General features: G+C 45.5%; 1 protein-coding gene across 9 annotated transcripts in view; it reads left to right on the top strand.

Annotated features, from left to right (window-relative positions):
• Positions 1-15,980, top strand: part of LOC139273639 (zinc finger protein 239-like) — a 332,544-nt gene that overhangs the window by 105,649 nt on the left and 210,915 nt on the right. For 8 of the 9 annotated variants that reach the window (XM_070890643.1, XM_070890639.1, XM_070890641.1 and 5 more), the window contains one exon: positions 801-1,728. In XM_070890643.1, coding sequence (XP_070746744.1) covers positions 1,150-1,728 — 579 coding nt within the window. In that variant the 5' untranslated portion in view covers positions 801-1,149. Of the gene's footprint in view, positions 1-800; positions 2,032-15,980 lie in introns of those variants that run through there. The other variant, XM_070890645.1, reaches the window with a different exon arrangement.

A 15,980-nucleotide genomic window follows, 5' to 3' on the forward strand; every position in this document is an offset into this window, starting at 1 on the left:
CTTTAACTAATCAGTTGGGGGGAGGGGGTGGGGGCAGGGCACGGCGGGGCAGGGTTCAGGTGAGCAGAAACCTAAAAGCTTAAAGGACAAGGTGAAGGCAATAGAGCAGGCTAGCATTGAGGGAAACGAGAACCAAAGCGTGACGGGAAGGGACAGAATCTATAAACATAAGAGTGTATCCGGAAACTGGAGCCGTAGCAGGAGCAAAACCATGCTGACTCTGCTTGACTGAATTATGCTTTTCCAAATGTCCTGCGACAGATGTTAGACGAACTGGTCTTGTGACACTGTTGTGAAGCGCCTTGGGACGTTGTACTATGTTAAAGCTGCTATATAAATAAAAATTATTATTAACAAAAGGAAAGCTGCAGGTTTGTGCGTCACCATCACGATTCATCGAGGCGTAGAGTGCATGTATGGCCATCTTTGCAGAGGAGCAAAGTGTGGGTGGGGCGACAGGGTCCCCAGGGTCAGCACCTTCAGGGGAGGAGAGGGGAACCAGTGAGTGTAGAACTAAACCCAGCCAGAGTCCGTACCTTCAGGGGAAGTTAGGGGAACCAGTGAGTGTAGAACTGAACCTAGACAAAGTAGATGGTGAAAACTGGGAGTGGAGGACATGTTGTTTTCAGACGTGCGATGTGTTTGAATTTCAGGACAGGGAGGACAGAGAGTGTATGGGACAGGAATTTACAGCTTTGGAGGAACGAGAGAGGAAAGAATGTTCCATAGAATCTGGAATTGTCTGTTCTGAATTTGTGTCTGGTACTTGCAGTAATGATTTTTGTAAACTCCTTTTGCAGGGTATAAGAAGGGCAGGATTTGCAGATGGGAAAATCAAACCAAACAGCACGTCAAGATCTGACAGAATAACACGATTCCTCCGGACCTGAATGTCATCGGCCTTTGACTGTGGAAGGAGAAATGTTTGCCTGTTCTGTCTGTGGGAAAAGATTTCAAACATCACTGTGACTGGAAAAGCACCGAGACACACACACACCTGAGTGAGAGTGTTCCAGTGCACTGCCTGTTGAAAGAGCTTTAACCAGTTACACAGCCTGAAAAAACATCACACCATTCACAGTGGGGAGAAACTGTACACGTGTTGTGTGTGGACGAGGCTTCAACTGATCATCCAACCTGCAGAGACACATGGACACCCGCACCATGGAGAAACCGTGGGAATGTGGGGACTGTGGGAAGAGATTTAATTATCCGTCAGAGCTGGAAAAACATCGGCGCAGTCACACTGCGAAGAGGCTGTTCATCTGCTCAGTGTGTGGGGATCGATTCACTCAGTCAAGCCACCTGATGGGACACCAGCGAATTCACACCGGGGAGAGGCCGTACACTTGCACCGTGTGTGGGGAGGGATTCACTTGTTATTCCAACCTTCTAACTCACCAGCGAGTTCACACTGGGAACAGGCTGTTCACCTGCTCTGAATGTGGGGAGGAATTCACTTGTTCATCCAACCTTCTAACTCACCAGCGAGTTCACTCTGGGAAAAGGCCGGTCACCTGCTCCGTGTGTGGGGAGGGATTCGCTCGGTCATCCCATCTGCTGACACACCAGCGAGTTCACACTAGGGAGAAGCCGTTCACCTGCTCTGAGTGTGGGAAGGGATTCACTGAGTCATCCCAGCTGCTGATACACCAGCGAGTTCACACTGGGGAAAGGCCGTTCACCTGCTCCGTGTGTGGGAAGGGATACGCTCGGTCATCCAACCTGGTAAGACATCAGCGAGTTCACAAGTGACTGCAGGGTTTGGATTCTGCTGTTACCCCAGACTGAATCGTGTCCATTCTGACAGTTGGGGTTTCTTTCTGCTGATAGTGATTTCCCCCTCTAACTGGACTGGAGTTTAATATTCTGGATATTTGACCAATTAATCAACGGGAAAAGGGTCAGATAAAAATAATTCTAATTTGTGTTTGCATACTTAACTCTTTAAAGGGATTCTTCAAATACTGAAAGCTGCATCAAATGGAGCTAAATGTTGTTAACAATTGATAATAAAATGAATTGAATCTGCAGGTTGATTTTGGATTTCTCTGGGAGGGAGCCGGACGTGATGTGCCTTGAAATACTGCCGGTATCCAGTAGATGATGCGGTCCCTCCTATTAACTCCAACTAAGAGGAGCGTGACTGCCCCCTAGAGCAAGAGGAATAAGGGCAGCTCAGGGTCAGGCACTGAAAATACTGCACCCCACAGGGACATCACTCAGTGCCCCCTCCCTGGGGCAGCTCAGGGTCAGACACTGAAAATACTGCACCCCACAGGGACATCACACACTGTCCCCATCCTGAAGCAGCTCGGGGTCACACACTGAAAATACTGCATCCCACAGGGACATCACACACTGCCCCCTCCCTGGGGCAGATCAGAGGCAGAACATGGAATGGAAAGGGGAGGTTCCAGTTGTTGTGGACCATGTAGGAACCAATGACCTAGGTAGTACTAGGAATGAGGTTCTGCTGAAAGAGATGGAGGTGTTGGGGTTCAAATGAAAAAGCTGAACGTCAAAGGTAATCTCTGGATTGTTACCTGAGCCCCACACCAATTGTTACAGGGATAAGCAGATTAGAACAGTAAATGCATGGCTCAAAGAGTGGTGTGGGAGGCAGGGGTTTTTCTTTACAGGCACTGGCACCAGCACTGGGCAAAGAGGGAGCTGTTCCCTTGCCATGGGCTCCACTTGAGCTGGGCAGGAACCAGTGTCCTGGCGAATCGAATAACTAGGGCAGTAAACAGGGCTTTAAACTATTGAAGGCTGGGTGGAGAGATCCAGGAAAGTACAGCACGGTTTAGATAGAGAGAAAAAGCAACAAGAGACATGTCAAGGCTCTAGAGCAGAGTTTTGGGTAAAAATAAGCAGAGTGGGTGAGGAAGGAATAGAGAGAGTAACAAAGGTAATCGGGCATTACTGACTAAGGAAAAATAGAAAAAAGCCAAAGCTAAAGGCACTATATCTGAGCGCATGAAGTATTCACAAGAAAATAGATGAATTAATAGCGCAGATAGAAATTAATAGGTTTAATCTGATAACCATTATGGAGCTGTGGTTGCAAAGTGACCACGGTTGAGAACTAAATATTCCAGGATACATAATTTTTAGAAGAGATAGCAAAATTGAAAAGGAGAAGTGGTAGCCCTAATAATAAAGGATGGGATAAAGATTACTGTCTTAGCTCGGAAAATCAAGAAATAGGATCAGTTTGGGTGTGGCTTAGAAACAGCAAGGGCAGAAAACATTGGTGGGAGTTGTTTATAGGCCCCCAAACCATAGTGGTAATGTAAGGCACTGTATAAATCAGGAAATTAGAGGTGCATGTAACAAAGGTAATACAATAATTATGGGGGACTTTAATCTGCATATAGACTGGGCAAACCAAATTTGCAGTAATAGTGTGGAGGACGAATTAATGGAAGGTATACAAGATGGTTTTCTAGATCAGTATTTTGAGGAACCAATGAGAGAACAGGCTATTTTTGATCTAGTAGTGTGCAATAAGAAAGGGTTAATTAATAATGTAGGAAAGTGGCCCTTGGGGAAGAGTAGCCATAACATGATAACATTTTGCATTAAATTTGAAAGTGATTTAGTTAAACAAAGGAAACTGTGTAGGTATGAGGGGAGAGTTGGATAAGTAGATTGGGAAACTATGTCAAAAGGTATGATGGTAGAAAAGGAATGGCTAGCATTTAAAGAATTAAGTTATAATTTACAACAAACATACATTCATTTAAGGTACAAAAACCCCACAGGAATAGTTATCCAACCGTGGCCAACAAGAGAAGTTAAATATAGTATTAAATGAAAGGAAGATGCTTATAATGTTGCCAAAAAGAGCAGTAAGCCTGGGAAGATTTTAGAATTCAGCAAAGGAGGACCAAGAAATTGATAAAGAAACGGAAACTAGAATATGAGAGTAAACTATCGAGAGACAAAATAACAGACTGCAAAAGCTTCCATAGGTCTGTGAAAAGGAAAATATTAGCAAAAGTAAATGTGGGTCCCCTACAGGCTGAGACAGGAGAAATTATAATGGGGAACAAGGAAATGGCAGAGAAATTAAATGCATACTTTGTGTCTGTCTTAATGGAAGAAAGCACAAAAAATTTGCCAGCACTACTGGAGAACCCAGGGTCCAGTGAGAATGAAGAACTGAAAGAAATTAGTATTAGTAAAGAAAAATGGTACTGGAGAAAATAATGAGACTGAAAGCCAATAAATCATTTGGATCTGATGGCCCACATCCGAGGGTATTGAAAAAGTTAGCTATAGAAATAGTGGATGCATTGGTTATCACCTTCCAAAATTCCATAGATTCTACAATGGTTCCTGTGGTTTGGAAGGTGGCAAATGTAACTGGACTATTTAAGAAAGGAGGGAGAAAGAAAACAGGGAACTACAGAGCAGTTAGCCTGACCTCAGTAGTCGGGAAAATGCTCAATTCTATTATAAGGATGTGGTAACAGGCACTCAGAGAAAAATAATAAGATTGGGCAGAGTCAACACTGCTTTATGAAAGGGAAATTATGTTTGACAAATCTGTTGAGACTTTTTTGAGGTTGTAACTAGCAGAATATTTAAGGAGGAATCAGTGGATGTGGTGTATTTAGATTTTCAGAAGGCATTCGATAAGGTGTCACACGAGGTTATTGAACAAAATTAGGGCTCAAGGGATTGGGGGTTAATATACTAGCATGGATTGAGGATTGGTTAATGGACAGAAAACAGAGTAGGAATAAACGGTTAATTTTCAGGTTGGCAGGCTGTAACTGGTCGGGTACTCCAAGGATGGTGCTTGGGCCTCAGCTATTCACAATATATATCAGTGATTTGGATGAGGGGGCCAAATGTTATACAGTTGGACGTCTCTGGTCCGGCATCCTTGGGACCTGACCGGTGCCGGATCAGAGCATTTTCCGGTACTCGGGAGGTCAGCTGCTGACAGCGACCCAGACATGTTCTGTGCATGCATGGGGAGAGAAATGGCGGGGAGGGGAGAGAAGCTGCGAGACAGGGAGAGAGCTCAGCCACGGAGCCGAGAGAGAGACAGAACCACCACCCACGCCGGGACTGATGCTGGACCAAGGATGTTTCCAGACGAAAGAGACCCAGACTGGAGAGTACAACCTGTATATCTACATTTGCTAATGATACAAAGCTAGGTGGGAATACAATTTGTGAGGAGGGTACAAAGAGGCTTCAAGGGGATATCGACAGGCTAAGTTAATGGGCAAGAACATGACAAATGGAATATAGTGGAGAAATATGAAGATATCCAGTTTGGTAGGAAAAATAAAAAAGCAGAGTATTTTTTAAAAGGAGAGGGACCTGGGTACAAAAATCACAAATTTAACATCAATTAACAAGCAATCAATTAAGAGAGCAAATTGTATGTTGGCCTTTATTACAAGATGATTAAAGTATAAGAGGAAAGGCTTCTTACTGCAGTTATATAGGGCCTTGGTGAGACCACACCTAGAGTATTGTGTACAGTTTTGATCTCTTTACCGAAAGACGGATATACTTACCATAGAAGGGGTGCAATGAAGGTTCATCAGACTGTTTCTGGGGGATGGGGGTGATTGTCCTATTAGAGATTGAGTAGACTAGGCCTACATTCTCTACAGTTTAGAAGAATGAGAGGTGATTGCATTGAAACCAGCAAAATTCTTACAGGGTTTGATAGGATAATTGTAGGGAGGATGTTTCCCCAGGCTAGGGAGTCTAGAACCAGGTGTCTTAGTCTCAGAACAAGGGGTCAGCAATTTAGGACTGAGATGAGGAGAAATTTCTTTGCTCAGAAGGTGGTGAATCTTTGGAATTCTCTCTGAGGGCTGTGGATGTTCAGAAGTTATGTATATTCAAGACAGACATCAATATATTTTTGGATATTAAGGGAATCGAGGGATATGGGGATAGTGCAGGAAAATGAAGTTGAGGTAGAAGATCAGCCATGATCTCATTGAAGGCTCAAGGGGTCAAAGGGCCTACTCCTGTTCCTATTTATTATCTTATGATGACAGTAAGTAACAGGATAGGTAAAGCCAAACTGCAGGTGTACAGATACAACCCAGGGGTCAGTCCGCCCAGTGGCCAGAGGACACAGCAGGTTTACAGGTACAAACCCAGGGTCAGTCCACCCAGTGACCAGAGGACACAGCAGGTTTACAGGTACAAACCCAGGGTCAGTCCGCCCAGTGACCAGAGGACACAGCAGGTTTACAGGTACAACCCAGGGGTCAGTCCGCCCAGTAGCCAGAGGACACAGCTGGTGTACAGGTACAAACCCAGGGTCAGTCCGCCTAGTGACCAGAGGACACAGCAGGTTTACAGGTACAACCCAGGGGTCAGTCTGCCCAGTGACCAGAGGATACAGCTGGACATCACGAATTATCCATTCTGCCATCGACATCAGCATTGTGTTGGATCAATTGCTAAAAATGGTTCCTCATTGGTTATCTGCCAGAAATGGAAAACAAAAGCTATACCTGGTTATGAAATAGTCTGTGACTGATTCTGTGGTGAAGTGCAGATCTCCACCCCCATTATATAAAGAGAGCTCGACGTGATGTAACCGAGTACTTTGAACCTCATTGATGCCACAATAGAAACAGTCTGTAATTTATAGAGTGCCAAAATGTGCAAGGAATAAGATCTGGCTATTTCTGTTTCTGTGTTTTCCATCTCTCCTGTCACCTCTCCTCGACACCTCTGCCCCCTTCTCCCTCTCTATCTGTGTGTCTCTTCCTTTGTTTTTTGTTCCTTTTTCTGATCAGCCAGCTCTCTCTGACAGTCATCCACTTTCTACCCATCTGTCCCTCTCTACCTTTCCTCCTTTCTCTCTATGGTCTCTCCCTGGCACGTGGCCCCTATTTCTCTAACACAGCCATACCAGGCCACAGTCCCTCAAAAAGGCAATGTCAGGGCGGTGAGGGATCTTCCAAAAGAAACATAAGCAGGAGTAGGCCATTTGGCCCCTGGAGTCTGCTCCACCATTCAATATGATCATGGCTGATCTGATCTTGGGCTCAGCTCCACTTCCCTGCCCGCCCCCCATAATCTTTTACTCCCTTATTGCTCAAAAATCTGTCTATCTCCGCCTTAAATATATTCAATGACCCAGCCTCCATAGGTCTCTGGTTCAGAGAATTCCACAGATTTACAACCCTCAGAGAAAAAATTTCTCCACATCTCAGTTTTAAATGGGCAGCCCCTTATTCTCAGACTATGTCCCCTAGTTTTAGTTTCCCCTATAAATGTAAATATCCTCTCTGCATCCACCTTGTCAAGCCCCTCACTATCTTATAAGTTTCAATAAGATCACCTCTCATTCTTCTGAACTCCAATGTGTATAGGCCCAACCTACTCAACCTATCATCATAAGTCCGCCCCCTCATCTCTGGAATCGACCTAGTTAACCTTCTCTGAATAGCCTTCAATGCAAGTATACCCTTCCTTAAATACGGAGACCAAAACTGTACAGAGTGCTCCAGGTGTGGCCTCACCAATACCCTGTAAAGTTGTAGCAGGACTTCTCTGCTTTTATACTCTATCCCTCTTGAAATAAAGGCCAACATTCCATTTGCCTTCCTGATTACTTGCTCTACCTGCATACTAACTTTTTGTGTTTTATGCATAAGAACTCCCAGGTCTCTGTACTGCAGCACTTTGCAATTTTTCTCAGTTTAAATTATAATTGCTTTTCTATTATTTCTGCCAAAGTGGATAACCTCACATTTTTCTACTTTATACTCCAGCTGCCAAATTTTTGCCCACTCACTTAGCCTGTCTATATCACTTTGCAGATTTTTTGTGTCCTCCTCACAATTTGCTTTCCCACCCATCTTTGTATCATCAGCAAACTTGGCTACATTACACTCTGTCCCTTCATCCAAGTCATTAATATAGATTGTAAATAGTTGAGGACCCAGCACCGATCCCTGCAGAACACCACGAGTCACTGTTTGCCAATCCTCTATCCATGCTAATAAAATTACCCCCAACCCCGTGAGCTTTTATCTTGTGCAGTAACTTTTTATGTGGCACCTTATCGAATACCTTCTGGAAATCTAAATACACCACATCCACTGATTCTCCCTTATCCACCCTGCTCGTTACATCCTCAAAGAACTCCAGCAAATTTGTCAAACATGATTACCTTTGCCATGCTCCTCCTTTGCTGTATGGGAAATCGTGGACGCTTCCAGTGTCCCTGACTACGATGTGTGCAGGAAGTATGTCCAGCTGCAGCTCCTGACAGACCGCATTGCGGCACTGGAGCTGCACATGGATTCACTCTGGAGCATCTGCGATGCTGAGGATGTCATGAATAGCATGTTGAGTGAGTTGGTCACACCGCAGGTAAAGGTTACACAGGCAGATAGGAAATGGGTGACCAGCTGGAAGAGCAGTGGAAGGAAGGTAGGTAGTGCAGGGATCCCCTGCGGTCATCCCCCTCCAAAACAGATATACCATTTTGGGTACTGTTGGGGGGCTCATCAGGGGAAGGCAGCAGCAGCCAAGTTCATGGCACCATGGGTGGCTATGCTGCACAGGAGGGCAAGAAAAAGAGTAGGAGAGCTATAGTGGTAGGGGAATAGATAGGTGTTTCTGCGGCCACAATCGAGACTCCAGGATGGTATGTTGCCTCCCTGGTGCAAGGGTCAAAGATGTCTTGGAGCGGCTGCAGGGCATTCTGGAGGGGGAGGGTGAACAGCCAGTTGTCATGGTGCATATAGGTACCAACGATATAGGTAAAAAACGGGATGAGGTCCTACAAGCTGAATTTAGGGAGCTAGGAGTTAAATTTTAAAAGTAGGACCTCGAAGGTAGCAATCTCAGGATTGCTACCGGTGCCACGTGCTCGTCAGAGTAGGAATTACAGGATAGTTAAGATGAATACGTGGCTTGAGGAATGGTGCAAGAGGGAGTGATTCAAATTCCTGGGACATTGGAACTGGTTCTGGGGGAGGTGGGACCAGTGCAAACCGGACGGTCTGCACCTGGGCAGGACCGGGACTAATGTCCTAGGGGGAGTGTTTGCTCAGGCTGTTGGGGAGGGTTTAAACTAATATGTTAGAGGGATGGCAATCTATGCAGGAAGACAGAGGGGAGTAAAATGGGGGCAGAACCAAAAGGTAGAAAGGAGATCAGGAAAAGTGGAGGGCAGAGAAATCAATGGCAAAAATCAAAAAGGGCCACATTACAACATAATTCTAAAAGGACAAAGAGTGTTTTTAAAAAAAACAAGCCTGAAGGCTCTGTGTCTCAATGTGAGGAGCATTCGTAATAAGGTGGCTGAATTAACTGCGCAGATGGCTGTTAACAGATATGATATAATTGGAATTACGGAGACGAGGCTCCAGGGTGACCAAGGCTGGGAACTCAACATCCAGGGGTATTCAATATTGAGGAAGGATAGACAGAAAGGAAAAGGAGGTAGAAACATAGAAAATAGGTGCAGGAATAGGCCAATCGGCCTTTCTAGCCTGCACCGCCATTCAATGAGTTCATGGCTGAACATGCAACTTCAGTACCCCATTCCTGCTTTCTCACCATACCCCTTGATCCCCTTAGTAGTAAGGACTACATCTAACTCTTTTTTGAATATATTTAGTGAATTGGCCTCAACAACTTTCTGTGGTAGAGAATTCCACGGGTTCACCACTCTCTGGGTGAAGAAGTTCCTCCTCATCTCGATCTTAAATGGTTTACCCCTTCTCCTTAGACTGTGACCCCTGGTTCTGGACTTCCCCAACATTGGAAACATTTTTCCTGCATCTAATCTGTCTAAACCCATCAGAATTTTAAACGTTTCTATGAGGTCCCCTCTCATTCTTCTGAACTCCAGTGAATACAAGCCCTGTTGATCCAGTCTTTCTTGATAGGTCAGTCCTGCCATCCCGGGAATCAGTCTGGTGAACCTTCGCTGCACTCCCTCAATAGCAAGAATGTCCTTCCTCAGGTTAGGAGACCAAAACTGTACACAATACTCCAGGTGTGGCCTCACCAATGCCCTGTAGCAACACCTCCCTGCCCCTGTACTCAAATCCCCTCGCTATGAAGGCCAACATGCCATTTACTTTCTTAACCGCCTGCTGTACCTGCATGCCAACCTTCAATGACTGATGTACCATGACACCCAGGTCTTGTTGCACCTCCCCTTTTCCTAATCTGTCACCATTCAGATAATAGTCTGTCTCTCTGTTTTTACCACCAATGTGGATAACCTCACATTTATCCACATTATACTTCATCTGCCATGCATTTGCCCACTCACCTAACCTATCCAAGTCGCTCTGCAGCCTCACGGCATCCTCCTCGCAGCTCACACTGCCACCTAACTTAGTGTCATCCGCAAATTTGGAGCTCCTACATTTAATTCCCTCGTCTAAATCATTAATGTACAGTGTAAACAGCTGGGGTCCCAGCACAGAACCTTGCGGTACCCCACTAGTCACCGCCTGCCATTCTGAAAAGTACCCATTTACTCCTACTCTTTGCTTCCTGTCTGACAACCAGTTCTCAATCCATGTCATCACACTACCCCCAATCCCATGTGCTTTAACTTTGCACATTAATCTTTTGTGTGGGACCTTGTCGAAAGCCTTCTGAAAGTCCAAATATACCACATCAACTGGTTCTCCCTTGTCCTCAAAAAATTCTCGAAGATTTGTTAAGCATGATTTCCCTTTCACAAATCCATGTTGACTTGGACCTATCATGTCACCTCTTTCCAAATGCGCTGCTATGACATCCTTAATAATTGATTCCATCATCTTGCCCACGACCGATGTCAGGCTTACCGGTCTATAATTCCCTGTTTCCTCTCTCCCTCCTTTTTTAAAAAGTAGGGTTACATTGGCTACCCTCCACTCTATAGGAACTGATCCAGAGTCAATGGAATGTTGGAAAATGACTGTCAATGTATCCGCTATTTCCAAGGCCACCTCCTTAAGTACTCTGGGATGCAGTCCATCAGGCCCTGGGGATTTATCGGCCTTCAATCTCATTAATTTCCCCAACACAATTTCCCGACTAATAAGGATTTCCCTCAGTTCCTCCTCCTTACTAGACCCTCTGACCCCTCTTATATCCGGAAGGTTGTTAATGTTCTCCTTAGTGAATACCGAACCAAAGTACTTGTTTAATTGGTCCGCCATTTCTTTGTTCCCCGTTATGACTTCCCCTGATTCTGACTGCAGGGGTCCTTTTTCTCTTTACTAACCTTTTTCTCTTTACATATCTATAGAAACTTTTGCAATCCGTCTTAATGTTCCCTGCAAGCTTCTTCTCGTACTCCATTTTCCCTGCCCTAATCAAACCCTTTGTTCTCCTCTGCTGAGTTCTAAATTTCTCCCAGTCTCCGGGTTCACTGCTATTTCTGGCGAATTTGTATGCCACTTCCTTGGCTTTAATACTATCCCTGATTTCCCTTGATAGCCACGGTTGATCCACCTTCCCTTTTTTATTTTTACGACAGACAGGAATGTACAATTGTTGTAGTTCATCCATGCAGTCTCTAAATGTCTGCCATTGCCCATCCACAGTCAACCCCTTAAGTAACATTCGCCAATCAATCCTTGCTAATTCACACCTCATACCTTCAAAGTTACCCTTCTTTAAGTTCTGGACCATGGTCTCTGAATTAACTGTTTCAATCTCCATCCTAATGCAGAATTCCACCATATTACGGTCACTCTTCCCCAAGGGGCCTTGCACAACGGTATTGCTAATTAATTCTCTCTCATTACACAACACCCAGTCTAAGATGGCCTCCCCTCTCGTTGGTTCCTCGACATATTGGTCTAGAAAACCATCCCTTATGCACTCCAGGAAATCCTCCTCCACCGTCTTGCTTCCAGTTTGGTTAGCCCAATCTATATGCATATTAAAGTCACCCATTATAACTGCTGCACCCTTATTGCATGCACCCCTAATTTCCTGTTTGATGCCCTCCCCAACATTACCACTACTGTTTGGAGATCTGTACACAACTCCCACTAACGTTTTTTGCCCTTTGGTGTTCTGCAGTTCTACCCATATAGATTCCACATCATCCAAGCTAATGTCCATTCTAACTATTGCATTAATCTCTTCTTTAACCAGCAATGCTACCCCACCTCCTTTTCCTTTTATTCTATCCTTCCTGAATGTTGAATACCCCTGGATGTTGAGTTCCCAGCACTGATCATCGTGGAACCACGTCTCCGTAATCCCAGTCACATCATATTTGTTAACATCTATTTGCACAGTTAATTCATCCACCTTATTACGGATACTCCTTGCATTAAGACACAAAGCCTTCAGGCTTGTTTTTTTAACACCCTTTGTCCTTTTAGAATTTTGCTGTACAGTGGCCCTTTTTGTTTTTTGTCTTGTGTTTCTCTGCCTTCCACGTTCCCTCATCTCCTTTCTGTCTTTTGCTTTTGTCTCCTTTTTGTTTCCCTCTGTCTCCCTGCATTGATTCCCATCCCCCTGCCATATTAGTTTAACTCCTCCCCAACAGCACTAGCAAACACTCCCCCTAGGACATTGGTTCCGGTCCTGCCCAGGTGCAGACCGTCTGCTTTGTACTGGTCCCACCTCCCCCAGAACCGGTTCCAATGCCCCAGGAATTTGAATCCCTCCCTGCTGCACCACTGCTCAAGCCATGTATTTATCTGCGCTATCCTGCGATTCCTATTCTGACTAGCACGTGGCACTGGTAGCAAACCCGAGATTACTACTTTTGAGGTCCTACTTTTTAATTTAGCTCCTAGCTCCTTAAATTCGTTTCGTCGGACCTCATCCCTTTTTTTTTTTTACTTATGTCGTTGGTACCAATGTGCACCATGACAACTGGCTGTTCTCCCTCCTTTTTTCGAATGTCCTGCACCCGCTCAGTGACATCCTTGACCCTTGCACCAGGGAGGCAACATACCATCCTGGAGTCTCGGTTGCGGCCGCAGAAACGCATCTTTTCCCCTTACAATTGAATCCCCTATCACTATCGCTCTCCCACTCTTCTTCCTCCCCTCCTGTTCAACAGAGCCAGCCACGATGCCATGAATTTGGCTGCTGCTGCCCTCCCCTGATGAGTCATCCCCCTCAACAGTACTCAAAGCAGTGTATCTGTTTTGCAGGGGGATGACCACAGGGGACCCCTGCACTACCTTCCTTGCACTGTTCTTCCTGCTGGTCTTCCATTCCCTATCTGGCTGTGGACCCTTCACCCGCGGTAAGACCAACTCGCTACATGTGCTACTCACGTCATTCTCAGCATCGTGGATGCTCCAGAGTGAATCCACCCTCAGCTCCAACTCCGCAACGCGGTCCGTCAGGAGCTGGAGGCAGACACACTTCCCGCACACGTAGTTGTCAGGAACACTGGAGTCGTCCCTGAGTTCCCACATGGTACAGGAGGAGCATAACACACGGCCGAGCTGTCCTGTCATGATTTAACCCTTAGATAGGCAACAACAATGCTAAAGTTTACTTACTGTTATAGAAGAGAAAAAAGAAAAACTACTCACCAATCACCAGCCAATCACTTACCCCCTTGGCTGTGATATCACCTTTCTGTTTCTTTCTACTTCTTTTTTTGCCTTCTCCCTGTAGCTGCACAAGTACGCCTCTCGCTGCCGCTGGGCCGCTTATAGGCCTCCGACCCCGGACTCACGCCTCACCAACTGCCACCGCCTCTCTCTGCCGCTGGGCCTTTTATAGGCCTCCGACCCCGGACTCGCACCTCACCAACTGCCGCCACCTCTCGTTGCCGCTGGGCCTTTTATAGGCCTCCGACCCCGGACTCGCACCTCACTAACTGCCGCCGAATCTCGTGGGGTAGCGTTGCTGGTTAAAGAGTAGATTAATACAATAGAATAAGGAAGGACATTAGCTTGGATGATTTGGAATCTATAATGGGTAGAGCTGTGGAACACCAAAGGGCAGAAAACGCTAGTGGGAGTTGTGTATGGACCACCAAATGTAATAGTGAGGTTGGGGATGGCATCAAACAGGAAATTAGGGATGTGTGCAATAAAGACTGGATCAACTGGGCTTATATTCACTGGAGTTCAGAAGAATGAGAGGGGACCTCATAGAAACATTTAAAATTCTGACGGGGTTAGACAGGTTAGATGCAGGAAGAATGTTCCCAATGTTGGGGAAGTCCAGAACCAGAGGTCACAGTCTAAGGATAAGGGGTAAGCCATTTAGGACCGAGATGCGGAGGAACTTCTTCACCCAGAGAGTGGTGAACCTGTGGAATTCTCTACCACAGAAAGTTGTTGAGGCCAATTCACTAAATATATTCAAAAAGGAGTTAGATGAGGTCCTTACTACTAGGGGGATCAAGGGGTATGGCGAGAAAGCAGGAATGGGGTACTGAAGTTGAATGTTCAGCCATGAACTCATTGAATGGCGGTGCAGGCTAGAAGGGCCGAATGGCCTACTCCTGCACCTATTTTCTATGTTTCTATAAAGATACAGCAGTTATCATGGGTGACTTTAATCTACATATGGATTGGGCTAACCAAACTGGTAGCAATATGGTGGAGGAGGATTCCCTGGAGTGTATAAGGGATGGTTTTCTAGACCAATATATCAAGAGCCAACTAGAGAGCTGGCCATCCTGGACTGGGTGATGTGTAATGTGTAAAGAGACGGTCTGTGTATGGAGATGTAAAACAAGGAAACGGTGTCTGTGTGTGATAGAGACACAGCCATGTGGTCACAGTCAGAACAATGCACAGATATCCTGGTTATGGTTTGAGCAGGGTTAGATCATGAATGTAGTAAACATAAATATCACCAGTGTAGCCGCAGCTTGTTAGAACAGACCTGGGGAGCAGAGAGCTCTGAATTCACTGTATTATCCCCGTTCTCCAGATCAGGTAACTATACTGTCTGTATTTTGCAGTGCTGTTTATAACATCAGTAAAAGACAATCTATTATGAGCTTGATTATCTTGTGTCTGAAACCACAAGATTAAATATTTAGAGACAATAAGATGAACAAGTAAACACATCATGGCCCAATACTCCAGCTTTTTATTCAGAGGGGAAAATTGTTTATCTAACTCCTCGAGTGGACAGAATAAAGAAAGATCCAAACTCTAAAAGCCCCTCGATGCATTTGTAAATATCTTTCAAATTCTGACATATCAATTGTCAGTATACGATCCATTCAAGTCAATGGAAGACGAGAGAGAAGTTGGGGTGAGGAGGTTGGAGAGTAGGAGTGAATGAGGAGTTGGGGTGAAGGGTTCACTGCTCATGAATAGACTGTTGAACTATAATGGGGTTTGTTTTCTCTTTGCAATGTTTTGAGTTGTGTGTTTAACTGAAGTCAGACACAGAGCTGCAGTTACTCGCGGGCACTGGGCTGTTTCTAGTGAATGAATGTGGAAAGTGTTAGTGGGGAATAGATTTGTGTGGGATCATTCTGTGCTGAACACATTGCTGGGCTGCGAGTTTTTTATTCGATCATGGGATGTGGGTGTCACTGGCAAGGCCAGCATTTATTGCTCATCACTAATTGCCCTTGAGAAGATGGTGGTAAGCCACCTTCATGAACCGCTGCAGTCCATGTGGTGAAGGTACTCCCACAGTGCTGTTAGGGAGGGAGTTCCAGGAATTTGACCCAGCGACAATCAAGGAATGGCAATATACTTCCAAATCAGGATGGTGTATGACTTAGAGGGGAACGTGGAGGTGGTGGTGTTCCCACGTGCTTGCTGCCCTTGTCCTTCTAGGTGGTAGAGTTCGCGGGTTTGGGCGGTGCTGCTAAAGAAGCCTTGGCGAGTTGCTGCAGTGTATCTTGTAGATGGTACACACTGCAGCCACGTTGCGCCGGTGGTGGAGGGAGTGGATGTTTAAAGTGGTGGATGGGGTGTCAATCAAGCGGGCTGCTTTGTCCTGGATGGTGTTGAGCTTCATTCATCCAGGCAAGTGGAGAGAATTCCATCACACTCCTGACTTAT

The sequence above is a fragment of the Pristiophorus japonicus genome, chromosome 9 (genome assembly GCF_044704955.1).
Source record: "Pristiophorus japonicus isolate sPriJap1 chromosome 9, sPriJap1.hap1, whole genome shotgun sequence".
Taxonomy (NCBI): domain Eukaryota; kingdom Metazoa; phylum Chordata; class Chondrichthyes; family Pristiophoridae; genus Pristiophorus; species Pristiophorus japonicus.